This window comes from Elephas maximus, chromosome 27, assembly GCF_024166365.1.
Source record: "Elephas maximus indicus isolate mEleMax1 chromosome 27, mEleMax1 primary haplotype, whole genome shotgun sequence".
In the NCBI taxonomy this organism is placed as follows: Eukaryota; Metazoa; Chordata; class Mammalia; order Proboscidea; family Elephantidae; genus Elephas; species Elephas maximus.
Window position 1 is genome coordinate 12,410,600 of NC_064845.1, and position 21,701 is coordinate 12,432,300.

The following is a 21,701-nucleotide window of genomic DNA, read 5'->3' on the forward strand; positions in this document are numbered from 1 at the left end:
CTTGGGTGAAACAGGTCCAGAAGGTGCACTCATTGTTATTTGGTGAATCTCTTGCGCCACCTGCAGCTCATTTTAAGAAGTGCGCATTCTTGTCCATCACCGCTTGTTTGCTTTTGGTGTCCTCCCTTTGACGCCCTTGTTACTTTGGTCTTCCCTGCAGTACATGGAGATTGTGGCCAATGAGTACCTGGGCTACGGAGAGGAGCAACACAGCGTGGACAAGCTGGTCAACATGACGTGTAAGCGCTGTTGGGGGCACAGTCAACCTTCCCGACTGGCTAGGATAAACAGTTATGGTGTTTGCAGCAGGAAAAAAAGAGACTTTGAACATTTATGAACAGACCCATACACAATTAGGGTGATGAGTGTCCAGGCCAATTGTTATTATATTCAGTAGCAAAATACCCTCAGAAGGAAGACTTTTAGGACACAACTCTGACCTTGAAAAGCACAATTTTCATGTTTAAGAAGATCATTATCGAGCCTAAGCTTACTTTATTTAATGCAAGAGAGACTTCCATAAGAGCAAATTTTGGTAAAAATATTTTTACTCCTTTGACTTCTATTGAATCAAAAATGTCTATTAAACCAGAGGCTATTCAGCTTTCATCTATAAAATAGGGTTAATAGTAATACCGGCCTTATAGAATCTGAATATTCAGAACCTAAAAAGAAAAACAAAGTCCTCATGTGAAAACGATGATGTGAAAGCATTGGTCTGTGTAGGTGACCTGTCCCTTTGGAGTCTCTACCAGCCCTATATTCCATCCAGGTCTGATGAGCCACAGGCTTCCTGTTGTTGTGGGGTGCTAGCCTAGTGATTCTGCGTGGGGAGGTTGGTTTCCCATATTTGTCAGTGGGGCACCACACTGCTTCCCAACTAGTTACAGTGAGAAATGAGTCCGTTGTAATCCCTAGGCACCAGGAAGTCTCTCAGAAACTTCACTGGCCTTCTCTGTCCTCTTTATAGGTTGAAATCTTTGCAGGGAGGACATTTGAAGACTAGATGTCACTTTGAACTTGTAATGACGTTAAGGAACTTGTTCAGCTTTAAGGGGAAGGAAATGTTTGGCTCTTTTTGGTCTTTCCAGATTTCATTATTACAATAATATTATAAAATAAATATGAGCTGTGCTTGAGGGGATAACTCTTGAGGTTAAAAAATAACCCCATCCCTCATGGCCCTTTTTGTGTTCTCCATGTCCAGCTTGCCCTTTCTCTGCTTGCCCAGCAGTGTTTCAGGTGTGAGATTCTGTGAATACTGCCCCTTTTCAGCTCTGGGTCCCTCACTGAGCGATTTTCTTCCTTTATAGATATTTTTCAAAAACTGGCTGCTGTCAAAGACCAAAGAGAATGGGTCACCACAAGTGGAGCCCACAAGGTGAGTGGTCCATGAAAGAGTTAACTCTTTGGCACCACTTGGCAGTGATTCGCATGGCCAGGTTCAGAGGCTTTGTGGCCAAGCCACATGCTAATTATAATTCATAAACATGCCAACCTGGCCTGGAACTGTGAGTCTCTGCCAACCCTTTTATATGCTTTACCAGCCCAAACCCGTTGCCGTTGAGTGAATTCAGCCTAAGTAATAAATATAAAAAAAAATAAATATAGAAACAGTAAATGATGGTTTTCTGAAACTTTTTTTTTTTTTTCCCTGTGCCTTTTAACACCAACTAAGTATGGCACTGGGGTTAAATACTCGGTTGCTAACTGAGAGGTTGGCAGGTCGAACCCACCAGCCACTCCGAGGGAGAAAGATGTGGCAGTCTGTTTCCACAAAGATTTACAACCTTGGAAACCCTATGGGGCAGTTCTACTCTGTCCTATAGGGTTGCTATGAGTCGGAATTGACTTGACAGCAGCAGGTTTGATTTTTTTTTGAAATATATTGCTTTATTTAAAAGTTCCTGGAAAAATTTTGGCTATATGTGTAACTTAACCATGTGTGTGTGTGTGTGATATGTGTATATATAAACCAGTTGCTATTGAGTTCATTCTGATTCATAGAAATCCTGCCCCATAGGGTTTCCAAGGCTGTGACCTTTACAGAAGTAGACTGCCCCATTTTTCACCTGTGGAGTGGCTGGTGGGTTTGAATCGTTGACCCTTCGGTTAGCAGTTGAGGGCTTAACCATTGCACCACCAGGGCTCTGTATGTATGTATACACGCACCCACACGTACACATGTAGGCACACAATGGCACGTGCGGTTATATTAGTTTGAACCATATGAAATTGCCATGGTTTGTACGTCAAAAAATGGGTGAATATAGGCAATTTTATGCGGTTCAACTTCATAATAAATAATAAGATGACATATGGATTGAATGCACAGCAAAGATGGATGAATGCAGATTTAATCAAAAGAGGCTAAATTCATATTTATAGCAGGACTGTTTAGATGGTGGCCGCCTAGAGCCAACTTCAATCGCCTGCTGAGCTGCCAAACCCCAGTGGAAAGGCAGCCGCTTTCTGGCACGTAGGAGAGTAAGCTTGCCTGCACTGTGTTAATACACGCCTAAGCTTGCCTGCAGTGTGTTAATACGCGCCGCTCCTGGCGTGTGGATGACTCCAGGTGGCATGCGGAGTGGCATTCGTCATTTCAGTAGCTGTGTATATCACTGGTATTGTCGCTTAGGGTTTGAAGGGAATTTTTGAGTTGGCATTATGGTATTACGAGCATACGGCAAAAGTTGTGAAAATGATATTCGAGTGACTGAAGTTAGAAGATGGGGAGGGGAAATAAAAAGTGAGAAGGAAAAAAGAAGAGATCAGGGAAATAAAGATATTAATAGCTTTGTGAAAAAAAAGAAATCATAAAGGAGAGAAAGTCCATGTAATGGGAACCAAAAAGTCACTCCAGCAGTTATTCCACAGGTTGCATCTACGGCCTGGACTGTGTTTAACCCATTGCGGCGAGTCGATTCTGACCCTATAGGACAGGGTAGAGCTGCCCCATAGGGTTTCCAAGGAGCGCCTGGTGGATTTGAACTGTCGACCTTTTGGTTAGCAGCCGAGCTCTTAACCACTGCACTACCAGAGCTCCAGAGTATGTTTGGGCGTGTACCTTTTGGGGGCTCTGAGTACTGGAAGTGTAGAGAGAAGGTAAGTGAACTTGCAGTAATGGGAATTCGAGGAAGGCAACTGATAAGATACAGAAAACTTCCAGTTAAGTCAGGTAGAGATGATCCCTGGGAACACTGAGTGATGCCCTTTCTGTATGGATTAGGAGTCTGAAAATCTATGAGGGAAACACTCCATAGTGTTAACGTATGTTTCATAGCTTGGAAAAAAGAAAAGAGCTTCAACATTTATGCAAAAAGTAATTCCGCAATTTGGAAGGTGCCCAGCGCTTGAGAATTTAGTGAAATCCTAGTGAGTTCTCAAAGACCCCTTGCTATCTGTATTCTTCTTAAGGTCATTCTTTCTACTCACTGCTCCTTGGGGAGGAGTGAGAAGTGGCAGAGCAAAGCCCCTTGGGTACATGGAGATACAGGGTAGCATTTCCGTCTGGGAAACCCTGGTGACGTAGTGGTTAAGAGCCACAGCCGCTAACCAAAAGGTGCGCAGTTCAAATCCACCAGGCACTTCTTGGAAACTCTATGGGGGAAGTTCTGCTCTTTCCTACAGGGTCGCTATGAGTCGGATTGGACTCAATGGCAACAGGTTTGGGTTTTTTTTTTTTTAATTTCCGTCTGATTATGTAGTTTGGCCTCTTTTTGTCCCAGGCAGGGAATGGCTGCAAGAATTTCAAAGTAAGAAGGTGACCCACACCCACCCCCTGTAAAGAACTGGATGTTTTGAATGGCTAACAAAACTGTTAAGTTTAAGCCTCCCTGATCTTTTGAGGGAAACATTATACCATTCGAGAAGCTTCTAGTACTTATCTAACTAAATTTTATTTTATTTCATTTTTCAGATATTAGTAAACTTGCTCGGTGCCCGAGACACCAATGTTCTGTTGGGGGCGCTCTTGGCTCTGGCTAGTTTAGCTGAAAGGTAAGTGTATTTTATAAAATACTTCCCGGTTACATCACAGCAGTTCAGGTGGGAGGGGTGGGCACAAACTGATCAGTGTCTCTAGTCGCTTTGCCACCTACTGGTTAAAATTCCTGAAAAGTAAACATGGAATCACGTTAGTATGTGGAAGAGAATCCTGGATGGAAAAAGCTTCATTTTAAAATTTAGGTTGGAAAGGCAATTCACAGTTTAAAATTCACTTTTTTGTTCATGTCCAGAAATATTTACCTAGCATTTTTATCTAACCCTCAATTACTTCTGCTTTTAAAAATAATCATACCATTTCTTTGGAAAGGAAGCCTCGTTTTTTAATTAATTTTTAGCTCGCACAAAATATTTTCAAGTATTTTTGGCCTTCTAAAAAATTCTTAGATAACCCTGCCCCCCTGTAGATGACATGATTATTTTAAATAAAACCAAACCAAATGAAACTCATTGCCACCGAGTAGATTCCGACTTACAGCAACCCTGCAGGACAGAGTAGAACTGCTGAATAGGGTTTCCAAGAAGCAACTGGTGGATTTGAACTGTGGACCTTTTGGTTAGCAGCTAAGCTCTTAACCACTGCTCCACCAGGACTCCATTTTAAATAAAATAGATTTAAATATGTTTTTATACAAATGAATGGATTTTTGTGTGTGTGTGTGTGTATGTGTGAGTAGCATATGATTCCTTTTAGAGAAATGAAATTGTGTTATCAGCATATTATTACTGAATAAAATTATTTACATTTATGACATAGAGTACTTATTGGATGTTAGAATTTGATTGACCCTGCCCATGGGGATGAATTGCATTTGAGTCCCATCCTGAGACACTATACGAGCTACGATATTAAATAAGTGAATTAGGTAAAATATGTTTTTAGTAGTCCTTAATATTTTTTAATTTGTAGTCCAGAATGTAGGGAGAAGATAAGTGAACTCAACATTGTAGAGAACCTGCTGATGATTTTACATGACTATGACTTGCTTTCCAAAAGGTAGGATTGTTAACAGGGGAAGAAGACTGTAAAATGGTGGGAGCGGTATCGTCAGAACCTGTCTAAGTTCGGGGGAGATAATGACCAGGATCAGCCCAAAGCTGATTCCCATGAGGTGTAGAGATCAGATACACTTCCACCCTCCAACTTCTTTTTTTTTTTTTTTTAACCAATTCTAACACCACCTGTCCCGCCCACAGCACTTTCTACTTCTCTTCTGGGTTTGATAATTCATTGTAATGGCCATACAGAACTCACAGACTGTAAACCAGTTAAGTGGTTTATTAAGGAAGTAACAGGGTACAACTGGGGATCAGGATCAAAACACATGTGGGCAAAGTCTCCCTTCTTCAGTGCAGGACAGGCTCCTCTTGACCCTGCCATCTGTCACCGCCAATTCTGCTGCAGAGCCACGTCTAGGCCTGTTCCGGCTGGCTCTGCTGTAGGGCCCCTTCTGGGCCTGTCATTGTCTTCAGTGTTACAGTCTTTGACCTGTGTTACAATCTTTGAGGAGGTTCCTTGTCTCCTCCCTCTCTTTTCTTCTCACTTCTTTCTTCCTTTCATTCACTCTTTCCTGCTGCTTTTCTTCCTGCTTCCTTCTGTCTCTGAAGCCTCTATGGGGTGTGGGGTTGGCTGCTTATATCTACAAACTCCTCATCAATTTCAAGGCATGGCCCTCTCACCAGGGCCACAAACTGACCAATCCCCTCTCAGTAGGCCACAGATACTTCATTTGCATAGTCTGTTAACCAGTCCCTGCAAGGTGCATACCAATCACAGGACAGGCTGCAGCTCAGGGCCAGATGTAAAGTATCAAACCAAGATGTTTACGGCTTACTCAGGAAATGCCACAAACCTTCTAGGGTAGGAAACTAGGGCAAAGGGTAACTCCTCAAAGCTTAGGGGAAAAATCTCTCAAGCTATTTTTCCAAAGAGCCAAGACAAAAGGCCACATAGAGGAACTTATCTCACCAGAAAGATAATGTCTTATATTTGATATAAATGCTTATTGTTATTATGTCATGCTGAAACCCTGGTGGTGTAGTGGGTAAGAGGTACAGCTAACCAAAAGGTCGGCAGTTCCCATCCACCAGGTAGCTCCTTGGAAACCCTATGGGGCAGTTCTATTCTTTCCTACAGGGTCGCTGTGAGTCAGAATCGACTCAGCGGCAATGGGTTTATTTACACTGTTAATTGAATACCATGGGTCAGCTTGGCATTCATTTTCAATTTAAGTTTATATAAAGAAGCTGTAGCAAAGAGGTATATCGATTGATTTACCATTAGTTCTATTTAACCGCCATAGAGTCTAATTATAAAAATCTAATTGTATAGATTTATGTATAGTCTAATTATATAAATCTCATGATCACATCCTAATTAATTTTATTTTCTTTTTTTGTAAAGAAACTGAGGTGGCTCCATTTTTAGTAATTTCATGTTGTTGCTGAACAAAAGATTACATTTCTAAAATCCTTTTCACTTAAGGCAGGTAAAATAAACGAAGAAAGTTACTGACTTTTTCACGATCACCTGTTTTTATAACTCAAAACAGAATCTAGAGTCAAATGGATTCATTTTTCCTGGAACCTCGTATCGGTCTGAAGAATTACTGTGTCCAGATTGTTATTAGGTTGTTTTTGAGTAGAGTTACACCCCACATCATTTGATATTTAGTTGAGTAAGTCAGAATTTTCTAAAGAGGCAAAATAGATAACAAATGTCCAGCAGTGAAACCCTGACAACTTGACTCCTAGTAAATCTCCTCGGATTTTCAATCAAGCTGATTTATCCCTCCTTTACACACTATATAGACTTGGTAATCTGAACTCAGTCACCCAAAAAATCAAGGTGCCAGACCATGAGCCAGTTTTTGGAAATCCAAAGATGTGCGTTGGAGGGACCAGGCAAACCAACGGTTCCATTTTGGTGCTGTAAGTGGTATGGCAGATGGTACCCAGGGTGGTCTGAGAGTGTGGAGCAGAGTCCTTGCCGTTAGAGAAAGGGCTCATGCCAGGGTTCCTGGAGGAAGGAGTTACCAGGCAGGGGGAGAGAGCAAGTGTAAATAGAATGTACTCTGACTGAAGGCATGAAATGGTTCCCTGCTTGAGAAGTGTGCATGGTTGGGTATAACTGCTGCATAGGGTGCAAGACGGGAATTGCCAGGAAAGTAGAATAGACAGTTAATGATGAGTTTAAAAAACGGGGAATTTTTGGTTAGCACTTTCTACATGCTGTGCCCTGCTCTAAATACTTATGTGTGTTAACTCACCTGATCCGCATAATAACCCTATTATTTCCCACATTTTCTAGATGAGGCAACACCTGTAGCCAGGTCATGATGGGTACTGTGGTTTAAATAAGGGATGCTGACTGTATCATGAATGCTGTGGGGACTCACAGAAAGATTTTAAGCATGATCAGATTGTTTTGAAAGATGACTCTGAGAGCAGTGTTTGTGTGGGGTGGGGAATATATCCACACAATAAGATCCACTTAGAGAAAGGAATGTTTGGTGTAGAAAGTTTAAGAAGCTGAAGAACCCAAAACATGGGTTCTGAATGGCTGAGCAGAAAAGATTGGAAGTGACAGGAATCATGGACAGTTGGGAAGAGTATGTGACTGAGAGGAACCAAGGTGGCACAGGTTAAGAGCTTGCCTGCTGACCAAAAGGCCAGTGGTTCAAACCCACCCATTAGCTCCTTGGGAGAAAAGACCTGGCAATCTTTTCCCATAAAGATTAACAGCCTTTGTGAAAATGTTCTACAGTATACTTTGGTGAGTAGCGTTTGGGGTCTTAAAAGCCTGTGAGTGGCCATCTAGGATAATCCACTGGTCTCACCCCTTTGGGAGCAAGGAAGAATGAAGAAAACTGAAGATAAAAGGGAAAGATTAGTCCAAAGGACTAATGGACCATATCCACCATGGTCTCCACCGTACTGAGCCCAGTACACCTAGATGGTGCCTGGCTTCCACCACTGACTGCTCTGACAGGGATCACAATAGAGGGTTCCAGACAGAGCTGGAGAAAAATGTAGAACAAAATTCTAACTCAAAAAGAAAGACCAGACTTGCTGGTCTGACAGAGTCTGGAGACGCACTGAGAGTATGGCCCCTGGACACCCTTTTAGCGCCTTCAGCCAAAGAGTGGACAGGCCCATAAAACAAAACGAGACTAAAAGGGCACACCAGCCTAGGGCCAAGGATTAGAAGGCAGGAGGGGACAGGAAAGCTGGTAATAGGGAACCCAGGGGTGAGAAGGGAGAGTGTTGCCATGTTAACCAATGTTGTAAAACAATGTGTGTACTACCTGTTTAATGAGAAACTAGTTTGTTCTGTAAACCTTCATCTAAAGTACAATTAAATAAATAAAAAGATTACAGCCTTTGAAACTTCACAGGGGCAGTTCTACCCTGTCCTATAGGGTCGCTGTGAGTTGGAATTGACTCAGTAGCAACGGGTACATGAATGAGAGTATCCAAGATGTGGATGAGGGGAGAGCCTTGTATCTTGAGAATGACCAAGGATCACAGGATAGGAGGAGCAGTGGGTTTAGCTACCTGTATGGTTTACCAGAGAATCAAACCCAGGATTCCCAGGAAATAGGGGGCACTGTGGCCTCTTAATGGATAGTGGTGGGTTAGGGAAAGAGAAGGAAGTATCTAGGATGTCTCCCAATCTTCTGGCTTGGAGAATTGAAAGAAATGTGGTGCCATGAGTCAAGACCAGGAATAGAAGAGGAAGAGCAGATTTGGGGAGGAGGGTGGTGACTTGGATTTTAGACACAGTGGGATGAATACCTGTTGGATATTTACGTGGCTAGAAGTTCTGGAGGTCAGGACGGAGATCACAGTGTTAGGGTAGTCGTGGTGTTTGAAGGCACGGGAATGACTGACCCCACCCAGAAACAGTGCTTAGAGCATGGAGCCTGGAGGACTGGGAGGAGTCCCTGAAACATTTATTGCCATCATTTTTCAGAGTTGTGCTGAACTTGTCTTATGCCATTATTTTATTTTAATTCTATAATACATGTAATATATATATTTATTCAGTTTGTATGAATGTCTTGTTTTTGCAACTACATGGTAAATTTTGAAGAATAGAATAAGACCTTTTTTTCTTTTATGTTTAGCCACAACGCAGGACACATTGTATGTGCTGAATACTGAATTCTGGTTAATAGGTTTTTAGGTCAGACCAATGAGGATACGATTTAGAAAAGCAGTCAGCAAATTACGACCTGCAGGCTAAATTTGGCCTGCGTCCTGTTTTTGTAAATAAAGCTTTATTGCAACACAGCCATGCCCATTCTATTACATATTATCTATGGCTTCTTTCATGCGGCAAGTCAGAGTTGAGTAGTTGAGACAGAGGTCGTATAGCCCGCAAAGCCGACAGTGTTAACTCTCTGGTCCTTTTTAGAAAAAGTTTGTTGACTGGTGACTTAGAAAACACGGGAGTCATAATTCATGCCATGCTGATAGCACTAGTCTAAATGTAAAGTCAGTAGCCCATGAGCGTTGTGGTTCTCATCTTCACCTTCCCCATCCCCTTTCAGACTGACTGCTGAGTTACTGCGCCTACTTTGTGCTGAACCTCAGGTGAAAGAACAGGTGAAGCTCTACGAGGGGATACCTGTCCTTCTCAGTCTGCTCCACTCTGACCACCTGAAACTACTCTGGAGTGTTGTCTGGATTCTGGTTCAGGTGTGTGAGGACCCTGAGACCAGTGTGGAAATTCGCATTTGGGGAGGCATCAAGCAGATCCTTCATATTTTACAAGGGTGAGTCACAGTGAGAATGTGCCCACTTTGTGGTAATTATTGGATTACTGGGGACTTCTACAGTGGAGCCCTGGTGATGCAGTGGTTTAGCACTCAGTTGCTAACTGAAAGGTCAGTGGTTTGAACCCACCAGCCTCTCCATGGGAGGAGTTTGTGGCGGCCTGCTTCCGTAAAGATTATAGCCTTGGAAATCCTGTGGGGCAGCTCTACTCTGTCCTATAGGATCGCTACGAGTCGAGACTGACTCGGTGGCAGTGGGTTTGGTTTGGGGACTTCTTCTACAAGATGGTGGATGGGTACATGCTCAGCTTGCTGCCTCCTGCTCTGAGCCTTCTCTAGTTGTTCATGTTTCCCAAAGTTGTTTATATTGTCATAAACATGCTCTAAATCAATGTCAGGGGCATTTGTCTTTTAAGTTTCCTTGGAACCATGATATTTTTATCTTTGCTTCACCAGCCTGTCTTTTAAGTTTCCTTGGAACCATGATATTTTTATCTTTGCTTCAACAGCCTGTAGTACAGTGCAGGCATGTAGTAAGTCATCAGACTGCAAACATAGGCTGAAGGAAATCCAGTAACCCAAAGACAACTGCGGTGTTGTTACCTTTTCATTCAATCAGTATATGTACATTGTAATGCCAACAAGTACAATGATTACTAATATTTTTCTAATATTGTATATAATCTATCTATAAAAATAAAGCAAAGCCCATATTAAAGGAACAGATGTAGACCAAAAAACCAAACTCGTTGCAGTCCAGTCAGTCCTGACTCAGCGATTCTATAGGACAGAGTAGAACTGCCCTACAGGGTTTCCAAGGAATGGCTGGTAGATATGAACTGCCATCCTCTTGGTTAGCATCCGAGTTCTTAACCAGGGCACCACTGGGGCTCCAACATAGCCACCCTCCCTATATTGTATAGTCTTTACTTAAAATAAGATGTTTATTTATGTATAGACCAAAAATCAAACCCTATTCTGACTCATAGCGACCCTATAGGACAGAGTAGAACTGCCCCATAGGGTTTCTGAGGAGCACCTGGTGGATTCGAACTGCCAGCCTTTTGGATAACGGCTGTAGCTCTTAACCACCGTGCTACCACAGTTTCCATTTATGTATAGTCCTTATTTAAAATAAGGGAAAATATCATTAGTCAAGTGATTACCGTGTTATTGACCCCAGGTCAGTTGCTTTTACTTTTCCTTTTAATCTTCATTGCAGTCCTCTGAAGTCGGTATTCTTATGTCCCTTTTGAAAGTTGAATCCCAATGATGCTTAAAGCCAGGAAGACAGGGAAGGGATGGTTTGTTAAAATAGCTGCCAGTTGGAATTCTCTTGAAGTATGTTACAATTTAACTATCGTTTTTTGTGTATTAGATATATTGAAATATTGAATTATAACGTCTTTTGGTCCCACCCTTGGGAAACTCTTGTTACCTAACATGATTATGAAGCATAACTCAGCCCCACGGCACTGAATCAAAGTTAAAAAGCAATATGCCTACTTGGAAGACATGCCATGTATGATCTGTAGTGCAGAAATAAAGCAAACTCCAATAAAAGCAGAGTGACTTACCAATTTTAATAGGACTAGATATTATCAAATCAATATTATTCAGACTTTGTACTTGGTATGCCCCTAGGGCTACCGTGGAATTATGTGTTACTAAGTTCATTTTCTCAGAGGAAATACACCAAAGCATAAGAACAGGCTGTAGAGATATGAACAGTCATTTGTTAATGATTTCTCATTACCTAAACAAAGGAAAAAAATTATAGAGTGTTGGCAATCTATTTGCTTTTATGAATAATAAAAAAATATATATTTTTAATGAATATGATATTAAAATATTAAATACTTTAAAGTATGACTCTTTCATTAGGTCTGTGTCATCATAACCTAGCCTCTTGGTCACAATAATTAAAAAGCTCCATTGCCAAAGGTTTTTTTTGCTTGAATTTATAGAATGATGATAGTGGCTGCTATTATTAGACAGTCATATTTATTACAACAGCCGTGGGTTGCTCTCAAGAAGCGCTTCCTTTTTCTTAGTAACAAAATGAAATTCTGTGATCATCAAGCAGTACTTCAAAGACAAAAGCTGCTTTTTCCCCACATAAAATTGAGTTTAGTACAACATACCAGTTTTCCTTTTTGTTCAAGTCATGACAATCCTTGATAGAAAAGAGTTCTTTTAAGTCTCCTGAGTCGTTTTTTACCAGTCCGTTTCTATGGTGCAATGTTAGAAAACTCATCCTTGGAAAGAAGGTATATGTCAACTCTTATTCTATGTTAAACATGTCTCAGCACTCTGGAAGAATTTAGTACCGCAGCTGGATAAACAATATCCTTTCAGAGCTTGTGTCGCCCCCTGGGCTGCCTGGCTGTAGGAGTGGAAGTTGCCAGATTGTCTGGCATCTTGACTATGAACAGGCACAGGTACAAGGTAGTTCTCAGGAAACCTGTACCTTCTCTTCACCTGTAATCTCAAAGGCAAAGCAGTTCCTGAAGGGCTAACACTCTTGACTGGGTGCAGTGATCCCTAGAATTTGAATTTTAACATAATTATGTTGACAGATAAAACCACCAATTGTGACTGTCCCTAGGCCTAGCTCCTTTACCTTCCCTCTGACCACTGAAGAAAGGACAACAGCTTGGCCCTGATAACACAGGAGGAAGGCCAAGGAGACTCCATTCTCATTGTATTTGGGCACATAGAATTCAGGTAGAGCTGCTGCTACAAAAAAATAAATACATGAAAAAACTATGGTATCTACTTAAAACAAAGGAAAACAAAGCAGAGAGAAAAGACAGATGAAGAATCTATTATGGAAGATGTTGCACTGATTATACAGAAAAACAAATGCTTTATTTTATCAAAGACATTAAAAAGAACACAAAATGTATAAGATGACATTAAAGACGAGATGATAGGACAACAAAAAGGGAAGGAGGTTGCAGTGCTAAGGAAGGAAAACGAAGACCGGAAAACACTCATAGAATTTTTGAATTAACCAGTGCGTGAGAAAGAAAATAGAATTGGTGAAATAAAGGGAAAGCTTGAAAAAAAAATACATACAATGCAGAGGAAAAAGACAAAGGAATAAAAGCAATTAGAAAATGAAAGATATGGTCAGTGGACGATGGGTTTTCAATATGTGGATAATTGACATTCCTGAGGTAGAGAATAAAACAAAAGGAAAAAAACACGTTCAAAGAGATAATAACACTGTCCTAAAATGAAGGAAGATTGGAAATTCAGGGAAAAATAAAACTCCAGAGTGATCAACAGTGAGATGGATGCAAGTGAACTGGCTGGAGCAGAGAAGCCAGTCACCAAACAGACCTGCACAGATACAGGACCTTGACTGATGAGAAAGGTGGCCGTGTGGATCATGGGGGAAAAAAAAAAAAAAAGAAGGGAGGAAGGACAGTCTTTTTCAGTAAATTCTGCTGAGTCAGTTCAGTGAGTATATGAGGAAAACAAAACAAAGCTTGGTTCCTATGTCATTCCATATGCAAAGTCAATTCTAGGTAGATTGAAAAGTGAAACAAAAGAAGAAAACTTTATGAACTGGTAAAGGCAAAGACTTCTTTAGTGGAACACAGAGAACACTAGCCATAAAGGAAAATCGACAATTTGGTATGTGCACTAACGTTTCTCTTTCAGAGATAGAAATTTTGTTTCCGATCGTTCTTCCATTGGGAGCCTGTCTAGTGCAAATGCAGCTGGCCGCATCCAGCAGCTTCATTTGTCAGAAGACTTAAGCCCTCGGGAAATACAAGAAAATATCGTCTCTCTTCAAGCAGGTATTTATGTTATCTTACTATTTTTTTTTTTTTTGGTACTATGTCCTTATTATGTTGTATTATTACTCCGTGTTATAAAATTAGTATGACAATGTTGCTTAGACCCAATTTATAAGTTTAAAATACGTAAAGTTAAATCCGTGTGGATGCTGAAAACTTCTTGGTGGCATCTTCTGCTGGCTGTATCTTTCATTTTCTAATTGCTTTTGTTCCTTTGTCCCTTTCCTCTGCATTATGTGCAGAGGAAATGCTGGGATATGATACAACTAACGGTCCCCTCCCCGCCACGTTCTGAATGCGCTGAGAAATAAACATGGAGTTTGTCCGTGGCCAGAATCAGGCTTCCTCTTGTTTTCTGCATCTTGGGGCACCCTACTAAAGGGATCATCTGCAATGCACATACCTAACCCCTCCTGGTGCAGGGGAGCCTTCCTCGCACTCAGTAGGCACCAGAAGAAAAGGCAGGGACAGCGGCCGCAGGTCGCACACGGGAGCAGAAGCAGCACTGCGTGCGCAGATCTTTCAGCAGGCCACCTCCAACAGTCCTGCAGTCTGTGTAGCCCGAGCGCTGCTGGCCAGGCTGGGTGCAGAGAAGCACTGTCTGGGCCAACAGTTGGCACAGAGCCCAAGCTGGAAAGAGCAGACATGGGGGCAGGGGCAGGAAATGAGAGGATAGGAGAAGGGCAGACTTTTTTTGCCCCCTTCATTTCCTCCTGGAGCCGTGGTGGTGCACTGGTCAAGAGCAATGGCTGCTAACCCAAAGGCCAGCAGTTCAAGTCCACCAGGAAACCATATAGGGCAGTTCTACTCTGTCGTATAAGGTAGCTATGAGTCGGAATCAACTTGAGGACAATAAGTTTATTTCCTCTTGGAGATTGGAGACGATGTTTCTTCTCAGAAGTATGAGGAAGGGAGGAGATAAGATCCCCTTGAACATTTGCTTTCTGTGAAAGGTCTCTGTCTCCGTACAGGGGCCTGTGCTGGGTGTTTCTGGTCTGAAGTCTCCACAGGGAGTCCAGACTCTGCTGAATCTCAGTGCTCGTGTTATTTCTAGGCCTCTCTCAGAAAGTGGGTGAGATTGATGGTGGTAGCAGTCAGAAGAGCGGTTGCCTAGATGTGGGGTTATTAGAGGGCTATTGCCTGGGTAAGGACACGAAGGAGCTTTGGAGGCTAGAAATTTCCTCTGTCTTGATCTGGGTGGTGGTAGTAGCAGTGTGTACCAAAAAAGCCAAACCAGTTGCCTTGGAGTAGATTCTGACTCATAGCGACCCTACAGGACAGAGTAGAACTGCCCCGTATGGTTTCCAAGGAGCGCCTGGTGGCTTCAAACTGCTGACCTTTTGGTTAGTAGTCGTAGCACTTAACCGACACCACCAGGGTTTTCAAACAGTGTATATAGACATGTAATACCTCACCAAGCTGGACACTTAAGATATTTTCCCTCTAGGCAGCTTACTGGGTATATTTCATACTTACTGGGTATATGTCAATAAAAAAAAGGAAAAATAAGGAAAAACTTCTAAAACAGAATGGGTTAAGAGTAGGGTCAGAGTCTTGGCTCCACCTACTTTGATGGCTGTGTGGCCTTGGGCAGGTTCCTAACCTCTCTGAGCCTCAGTTTTGCTCATTCGTGTGAATGGTGATGATAGTTGTGGTGTTGGTATTGGAGAGTTATCGTAAGAAGTATCTGAGGATGTATGTAAAGACCATAGCACAGTGCCTGGCCCAAGGCAAGGGCTCAGTGAAATGGTATTGTACTTTAAAGATGCCCTGGGAGGACAACATCCCCCTCAGTGTGGATGCCATCAGAGGCCACCATGTTGGCTAGAGGGAGGGAGGAGTGGATAGCGTTAAGGGCAAGGGATTGAACGTCTGGCATGCTGGGGTCAGACTCCTGGCCCTGCTCACTTACTGGCTGTGTGGCCCTCTCTGAACCTTAGTTTTCTCATCTGTAAAATTGAGAAACACAGTACATACTATGATTATTAGGATTAATTTGGATAATATATTTAAAGCATTTGTTCATTTATTCAACGTGGTAGATATACTTATTGAGCACCTACTAAGTGCCAGGCATGTTGAGCACTGGGGATTCAATGAGCCAGGTAAAGGCAGTCCCTACCTCCTAGCACATAGTTGTTGTTATGTGCCATTGAGTCAATTCTGACTCATAGCAACCCTACTGGACAGAGTAGAACTGCCCCACAGGGTTTCCAAGAAGTGGCTAGTGGATTTGAACAGCTGACCTTTTGGTTAGCAGCCTGAGCTCTTAACCACTGCGCCACCAGGGCTTAGCACATAGTAGGTGCTCAGTAAAAGGCTGCTGCAGTGTACCTGAACATGAATGGCATGAAGGGTGAGGTTAAAAGTCATGGGAGGTTAGTTTCTCTTTTTCCAGAGCTGTGCCAGAAGGAAAGTTAGTGTCCTTGAGTTGTTGCTTGGATAAAATTCCATTGGAGTTAGAGTATTGAAGTAAACCTGTGAAAGCGCAGTTGCGGTGATCACGTACCCTCTCCACTTTTCGTTCCAGCCTGCTGTGCTGCCCTCACTGAACTGGTGCTCAACGACACCAATGCCCACCAGGTGGTTCAGGTGAGAAGGCTCCTGTTGGAGGAACTAGAGTGTTCTGTCTAAGGCCGGTCCTAGAACCATGTCATAATCAGCCCCACCTTGTGATGAAGCCTGGATCCCAGAACACGTGTTTTGGGATCCCATCACATGATTTTTAAATGTTTTCATGTATTTTACTTAATTTACAGAGTTCTATCTTCCATTCTTCTCGCCCTCCTTTTACTCACTTGGTTTGAAAAGAACTGACGTGGTTAAGTGACAATGACATTGTTTCTCTGCTTACGTTTTGACTAGCATTATGTTCAGTCTTTTTCATTTTCTTTATCCATTTTTTTTTAAGTGATTCTGAATTGCTTTAATTGTAGGCATACAGGGTACCATGAGTTAAGGAATATAGCCTTTTTAACTATGAATATATTAAATTATCCAGTTAGAGGTGATTAAAACATACCCAGCAACATATTTATTGCCAAGAAATTGATTTCACAAAGCATAATTCATCAATTAGTCCACTATTTATATAGTTATATATGTGTTTGTGTGTGTATATATTTAAAAAACAACCCTTGTATGGGTTTCTGTGGCAAAAGTTATCCTTATTAAATTTTGCAGAGGAAACCTTTTTTTTTTTTTGGTCAGCCGAACATATGCAGTGTCAACTTCAAAATACATAAGTTTATAAAAGTAAGGGATAAGACTGTCACTGATCAAAGTCCCTAGTGGAAGCTCAGCAAATTAGGGGGTAGTTGATGGGGCAGGGTATTTGGAATCAGCTAGTTTGGGGTTCAATTCCTGGTGTCACTACTTGTTAGCTTCACCCCTGGAAAAACAACTGAATCGAAGTTACAGATTTCTCATATGTGGAACAGGAAAATTATACAGTAATTCACAGAATCACTCTAAGGATTAAATACAGTAAGACGTTTAATCAGACCTCTTTGTGGTTATAATGTACAATATAAGATTAAAGCTCTTTGCGGTTATGGTATAAATGGCCACACGTAACAGAGTAAGCAAATTATTTACTTGATAATGGAAAAGTAGCAACAAGTTGATATTAAAATTTTTTTGGCTGATTTCTGTACGTGTATATTTATATTAGCATAAGCCTAGAAGGATGTTAACTGTGTTTTCAAAGATAGTTTTTGTTTTCTTTTTTCAATTTGTTTTTTTTCCTTTTTTCTTTTGTTTTTTTAAACAATGGTTGACCTTTATATATTCTTTAATTACAGAAACTATAAAGGGAGAAATTGTATCCCATAGTCAGGCATTTGAAATGCAAAGATAAAGATATTTGGATCCCCTCATTCTTTGCCTTTTAATCTTATATCTTTTAAAAATATTTAACTTGCTTAAAAAATTACATTTTATTATCTATAATCTTGATTCTTTAAAGAAAATTGAAATTTGAAGTTTGTGGTTACATTCTTTGGTGTTAAGAGTATTACATTGGCATTTTAGTATTGTCCTGAAATATTTACTTAACTTGCCAAAATGTGTACTAACATTTCTTCTTTAGTATTGTGAGATTGTTTAGTTGTTTCTTTATGTTTGCTTTGCCACTGGTCACTGATAAGACGACCCCTTTTTTCCTCTAGGAAAATGGTGTGTATATAATAGCAAAATTAATTTTACCAAACAAACAAAAGAATGCAGCAAAAACTACTCTTTTACAGGTAATAAATATGTTCACTGCTCTTTAGTATCAAGTTATTGAAATCGGGGGAAACTTTGACACAGTAATTATGATTTTTAGAATTTTAGTTTCGTGGTAGTCCCTGTGCTGCGAGGAAATTTATTTTGTGCAAAAGGCTGATATAGAAACGAATGATACTAAAACAATGTGAAAGGCTTAGCAGTGGTTTCTCTGTGTGAGGGAATGCGCTGATTTTATTTATACATTTCCTTGCTTATCAGTAAGTTGCATTACACATATTGCTTGTGTGTCAGAAGACAGTAAAGGGGAGGATGATAGGCCGTCTTCAGGCATGAACCACAGCCACTCAGATTTCATCTTTAAAAAGCCAAGCCTTTAAAATGGACGAGGAGGGACTTGCTGAGTGGACAGGAGGGTACGAGGGTACGGGTGAGCACCTACAGCTTCTGCTGCAGGGTGGAGGGGTGTGCCCTGCAGAGGCAATGACATATGCAGGCGGTGGAAGGCCTCCGGAGAGCTTAGAGTGTGTTTAGGGAAGTGCGGCCTCCTCAGTGGGCTGGGCTGCATGTTTGGGGGACAGAGAGTCGCAGGAGATGAGAACTCAAGCGTAAAAAGGAGACAAGTTATGTAGGGTCCTATGTGCTTTTCTGGGGGACAGACATTGGGGAGCCGGCACCCCCAATGACACTGAAATGACAAATTCAGGTTTAAAGTAAGTCTTTGCAGTAGGTACATCTCATCTTTTGGGGGGTTATTTAGAGAAGTGACTAGGAAACAACCTTTGCCTCTAGTCTGACTTAAGAGCTATCATCTAGATTGATGGTCAGAGGTGGTCGGAGGTAGCATTGACTTTTGGTGCTCTCCGAGTGCCGACAGGTGGCAGTTTTTGGACAGCTGCCAGTGAGAACACACAGGTGTGGTACTTGGTTTCTTTGGTGCATCACAGATGCCTGTCCATGTGCTGGAAACAGATGAAGTCAAGTCCAGCCTGCAGATGGGTTTTCTTAAGCCAGTGGAGTGATTTTTATTTTATTAATTTTGTTGTTGTTGTTGAGAATATACGCAGCAAAACATACACCAATTCAACAATTTCTACATGTACAATTCAGTGACATTGATTATTACATTCTAGGAGTTGTGCAACCATTCTCGCCCTCCTTTTCTGAGCTGTTCCTCCCCCATTAACGTAAACTCGCTGGCCACTGAAAGTACCTGTCTAATCTTTTAAGTTGCTCTTATCAATTTGATCCCATGTAGATTGATCCTAAGAGACCATAATGCTCAAGGCAGACATTCTTTACTAGTTAAGCTAGACTGTGGTTTGATTTTAAGAAGAGTTCAGGGGACATTTTTTGTTGAAGGTTATAGATTATCTCAAGGCAATAGTTTCAGGTGTTCCTCTAGCCTCCATGGCTCCAGAAAGTCTGGAGCCCATGAAAATTTGAAATTCTATTCTGCATTTTCCCCCTTTTGATCAGAATTCTTCTATAGGCCAGTAGAGTGGTTTTTAAAATTCAAACTGGCTAGCTTTCGAGGAGCATGCATGTTTGCTACTTTCTCACAGTCCTTGTGATTCTCTCACCAGGCTCCTTCATTTTCTTAGCTGCCTGGCCTCTCTGGACAATTTTGTTTGTAAACTTTGTATATTCTGGTCCCTAATTTTATGAAATGATCTCAGATTCCAATTCAGCAGACTCTGAATACCCCAGTGGTGGCCTCTTGTATAGGTACAACTGCAGGCTGGTGGCTCTCTTTTTCTTGGCACGGCAGAATGTCAGATGTTTATTTTTCTTAGTTAAAGTATCACAGGCCTCTTTCTGAGTGTTCTAGGGAGCTGCTGTAGATTGTTCTATTTGGGGAACGCTTAAGACTCTTTACTCAAGAGACCAATTTGTCAAGTTTGAGTCCAGTGTGCTTACGGCTATTTTTATATGTCATCATTTCTGGTGTTTATTTTCTCACAGAAACCATATAAATATTGAGGCATACATAGCAGGCTTCAGAGAAAATAAACTTTGAGCTCCTGGAAATCTTTGGACGTTTGTTTTTCTCAGTAAAGGAATCTCATTTCTTGTCTCTGTGCTCATTTTGCACTTCCTAGAAAGGTATTAATGACAAGTGCTGAGTGAAACAAGGCCAAGATCCCTAGATTCTATAACACGAACATTTTTAAATACAAGAAGTACCCCAAGTGGTGGTTTTTTTTTTTTTTTTGGTTTTCTATTATAAGCTTTAGCGCCACCATCGTCCAGCCACTCATAAGGAAGCCATTTAATGTTTACTTCATGATAATTCTGTCCTGAAATTGTTTTAATTTGTTGAGCTACCATTTAAGAATAATACACTCTTTTCCTTTCTAGTGTTATGCTTTCAGAGCCTTGAGGTTTCTCTTCAGTATGGAAAGAAACAGACCACTCTTTAAAAGGTAGAGAAACCCAATGGTCAGAGATGGTTAAGTTCAACTGTGTTCATTTGCCCGATTTAGATGCAAACAGCGAGAGAAGACTAACTCAGGACGTGCCTTCAGATATCTAGGAGCCCACAGACATGACTGAGCTATCCTAGAGATATTTTAGTGTTTCGAGTTAGCAGTATGATGATGAAAGAGCTTTACGCACTATAACGGTACAACTTCCCGTACTTAGATGTGCTAGTGGGTGTGACGGAAAAGCCACCACCTCGGGAAGCAAGTGCTAGTGAACTACGTGTGTGGTCTTCACGCCATTTAATGAGATGGGTTAGCTGAAATCATAGACTCAAGTTCTTACTAGAATGTTATTGATAAGGCAGAGTAGAAATAAAGCCTTGAGTTAATGTGGCATCTTTTGTTCGGAAAGTATTAAAAAAAAAACCCATTGCCATCAAGTCAATTCTGACTCATAACGACTGTATAGGACAGAGTAGAACTGCCCCATAGGGTTTCCAAGGAGAGCCTGGTGGATTCGAATTGCCGGCCTTTTGGTTTGCAGTCACATTCTTAACTACTATGCCACCAGGGTTTCCTCAGAAAGCATAGAGAGTTTTATGTTATTACTTTATTTCCATACAACGATTGAAGGAAGGGGAAGAAAAGGAAGTTGTATTAGTTATTCATTATAACCTTTCCATTGCAAGGCTCTAAACCATTCATTTTAGTGGACTTAAATATTTAAGGAAGCCCCTGAAGCCAGTGTCTTGGAAATGTTGCATAAGCCTCTCCATTTGTTTTTTTTACTCTTCAAGAATGGTCACTATAGTGTACTTTTTGTTCAGTAATTTGGTATTATTTCTCCACTTTATTGTTAATCTAAGGAAGTTAAATTTGTTTCTTGTAAATCATCTGTGAGTGAGTTAGATCTGTAAGGTAAGCAACAACCAAGCGTCTCTGATTCCTAGATGAAGAATTTGGGGGTATGTGTTTTTTTCTCATAGACTTTTCCCCACCGACTTGTTCGAGATCTTCATTGACATAGGACATTACGTTCGTGATATCAGTGCGTATGAAGAGCTGGTGTCAAAGCTGAATTTATTAGTGGTGAGTGGTCAGGTGTAGATATTTTGACAGGCTGTTCTGTGATTAGGAGGGGCTTTATTACAGCAACCCATTTCCTTTTTTGTCTTTTGATTAGGAGGACGAATTGAAGCAAATTGCTGAAAATATCGGAAGCATTAATCAGAATAAAGCCCCCTCAAAGTATATAGGCAACTATGCGATTCTGGACCATCTTGGCAGTGGCGCTTTTGGCTGTGTCTACAAGGTGACTGTGGCCTTTGGGAACAACATACGGGATGTTGCACTTCCACATCCAGGCTTGATTGGGCTTTGGAGTTGACTTATACGCACGCTAATAGATTAGAGCCCTAGTCATTGAAAAAGAGTGAACAAATAGATATAAA

At 41.2% G+C, this 21,701-nt stretch overlaps 1 protein-coding gene across 16 annotated transcripts in view; it reads left to right on the top strand.

The window, feature by feature from the left end:
• The window catches only part of NEK10 (NIMA related kinase 10), a 243,915-nt gene that overhangs the window by 71,809 nt on the left and 150,405 nt on the right, over positions 1–21,701 (top strand). For 14 of the 16 annotated variants that reach the window (XM_049870764.1, XM_049870748.1, XM_049870753.1 and 11 more), the window contains 11 exons: positions 161–239; positions 1,314–1,381; positions 3,920–3,999; positions 4,916–5,002; positions 9,561–9,785; positions 13,458–13,597; positions 16,128–16,189; positions 17,767–17,844; positions 20,186–20,250; positions 21,237–21,339; positions 21,434–21,562. In XM_049870764.1, the coding sequence (XP_049726721.1) occupies positions 161–239; positions 1,314–1,381; positions 3,920–3,999; positions 4,916–5,002; positions 9,561–9,785; positions 13,458–13,597; positions 16,128–16,189; positions 17,767–17,844; positions 20,186–20,250; positions 21,237–21,339; positions 21,434–21,562 (1,116 nt within the window). The remainder of the gene's footprint in view (positions 1–160; positions 240–1,313; positions 1,382–3,919; positions 4,000–4,915; positions 5,003–9,560; positions 9,786–13,457; positions 13,598–16,127; positions 16,190–17,766; positions 17,845–20,185; positions 20,251–21,236; positions 21,340–21,433; positions 21,563–21,701) is intronic. The other 2 variants (XM_049870754.1, XM_049870757.1) reach the window with 2 other exon arrangements.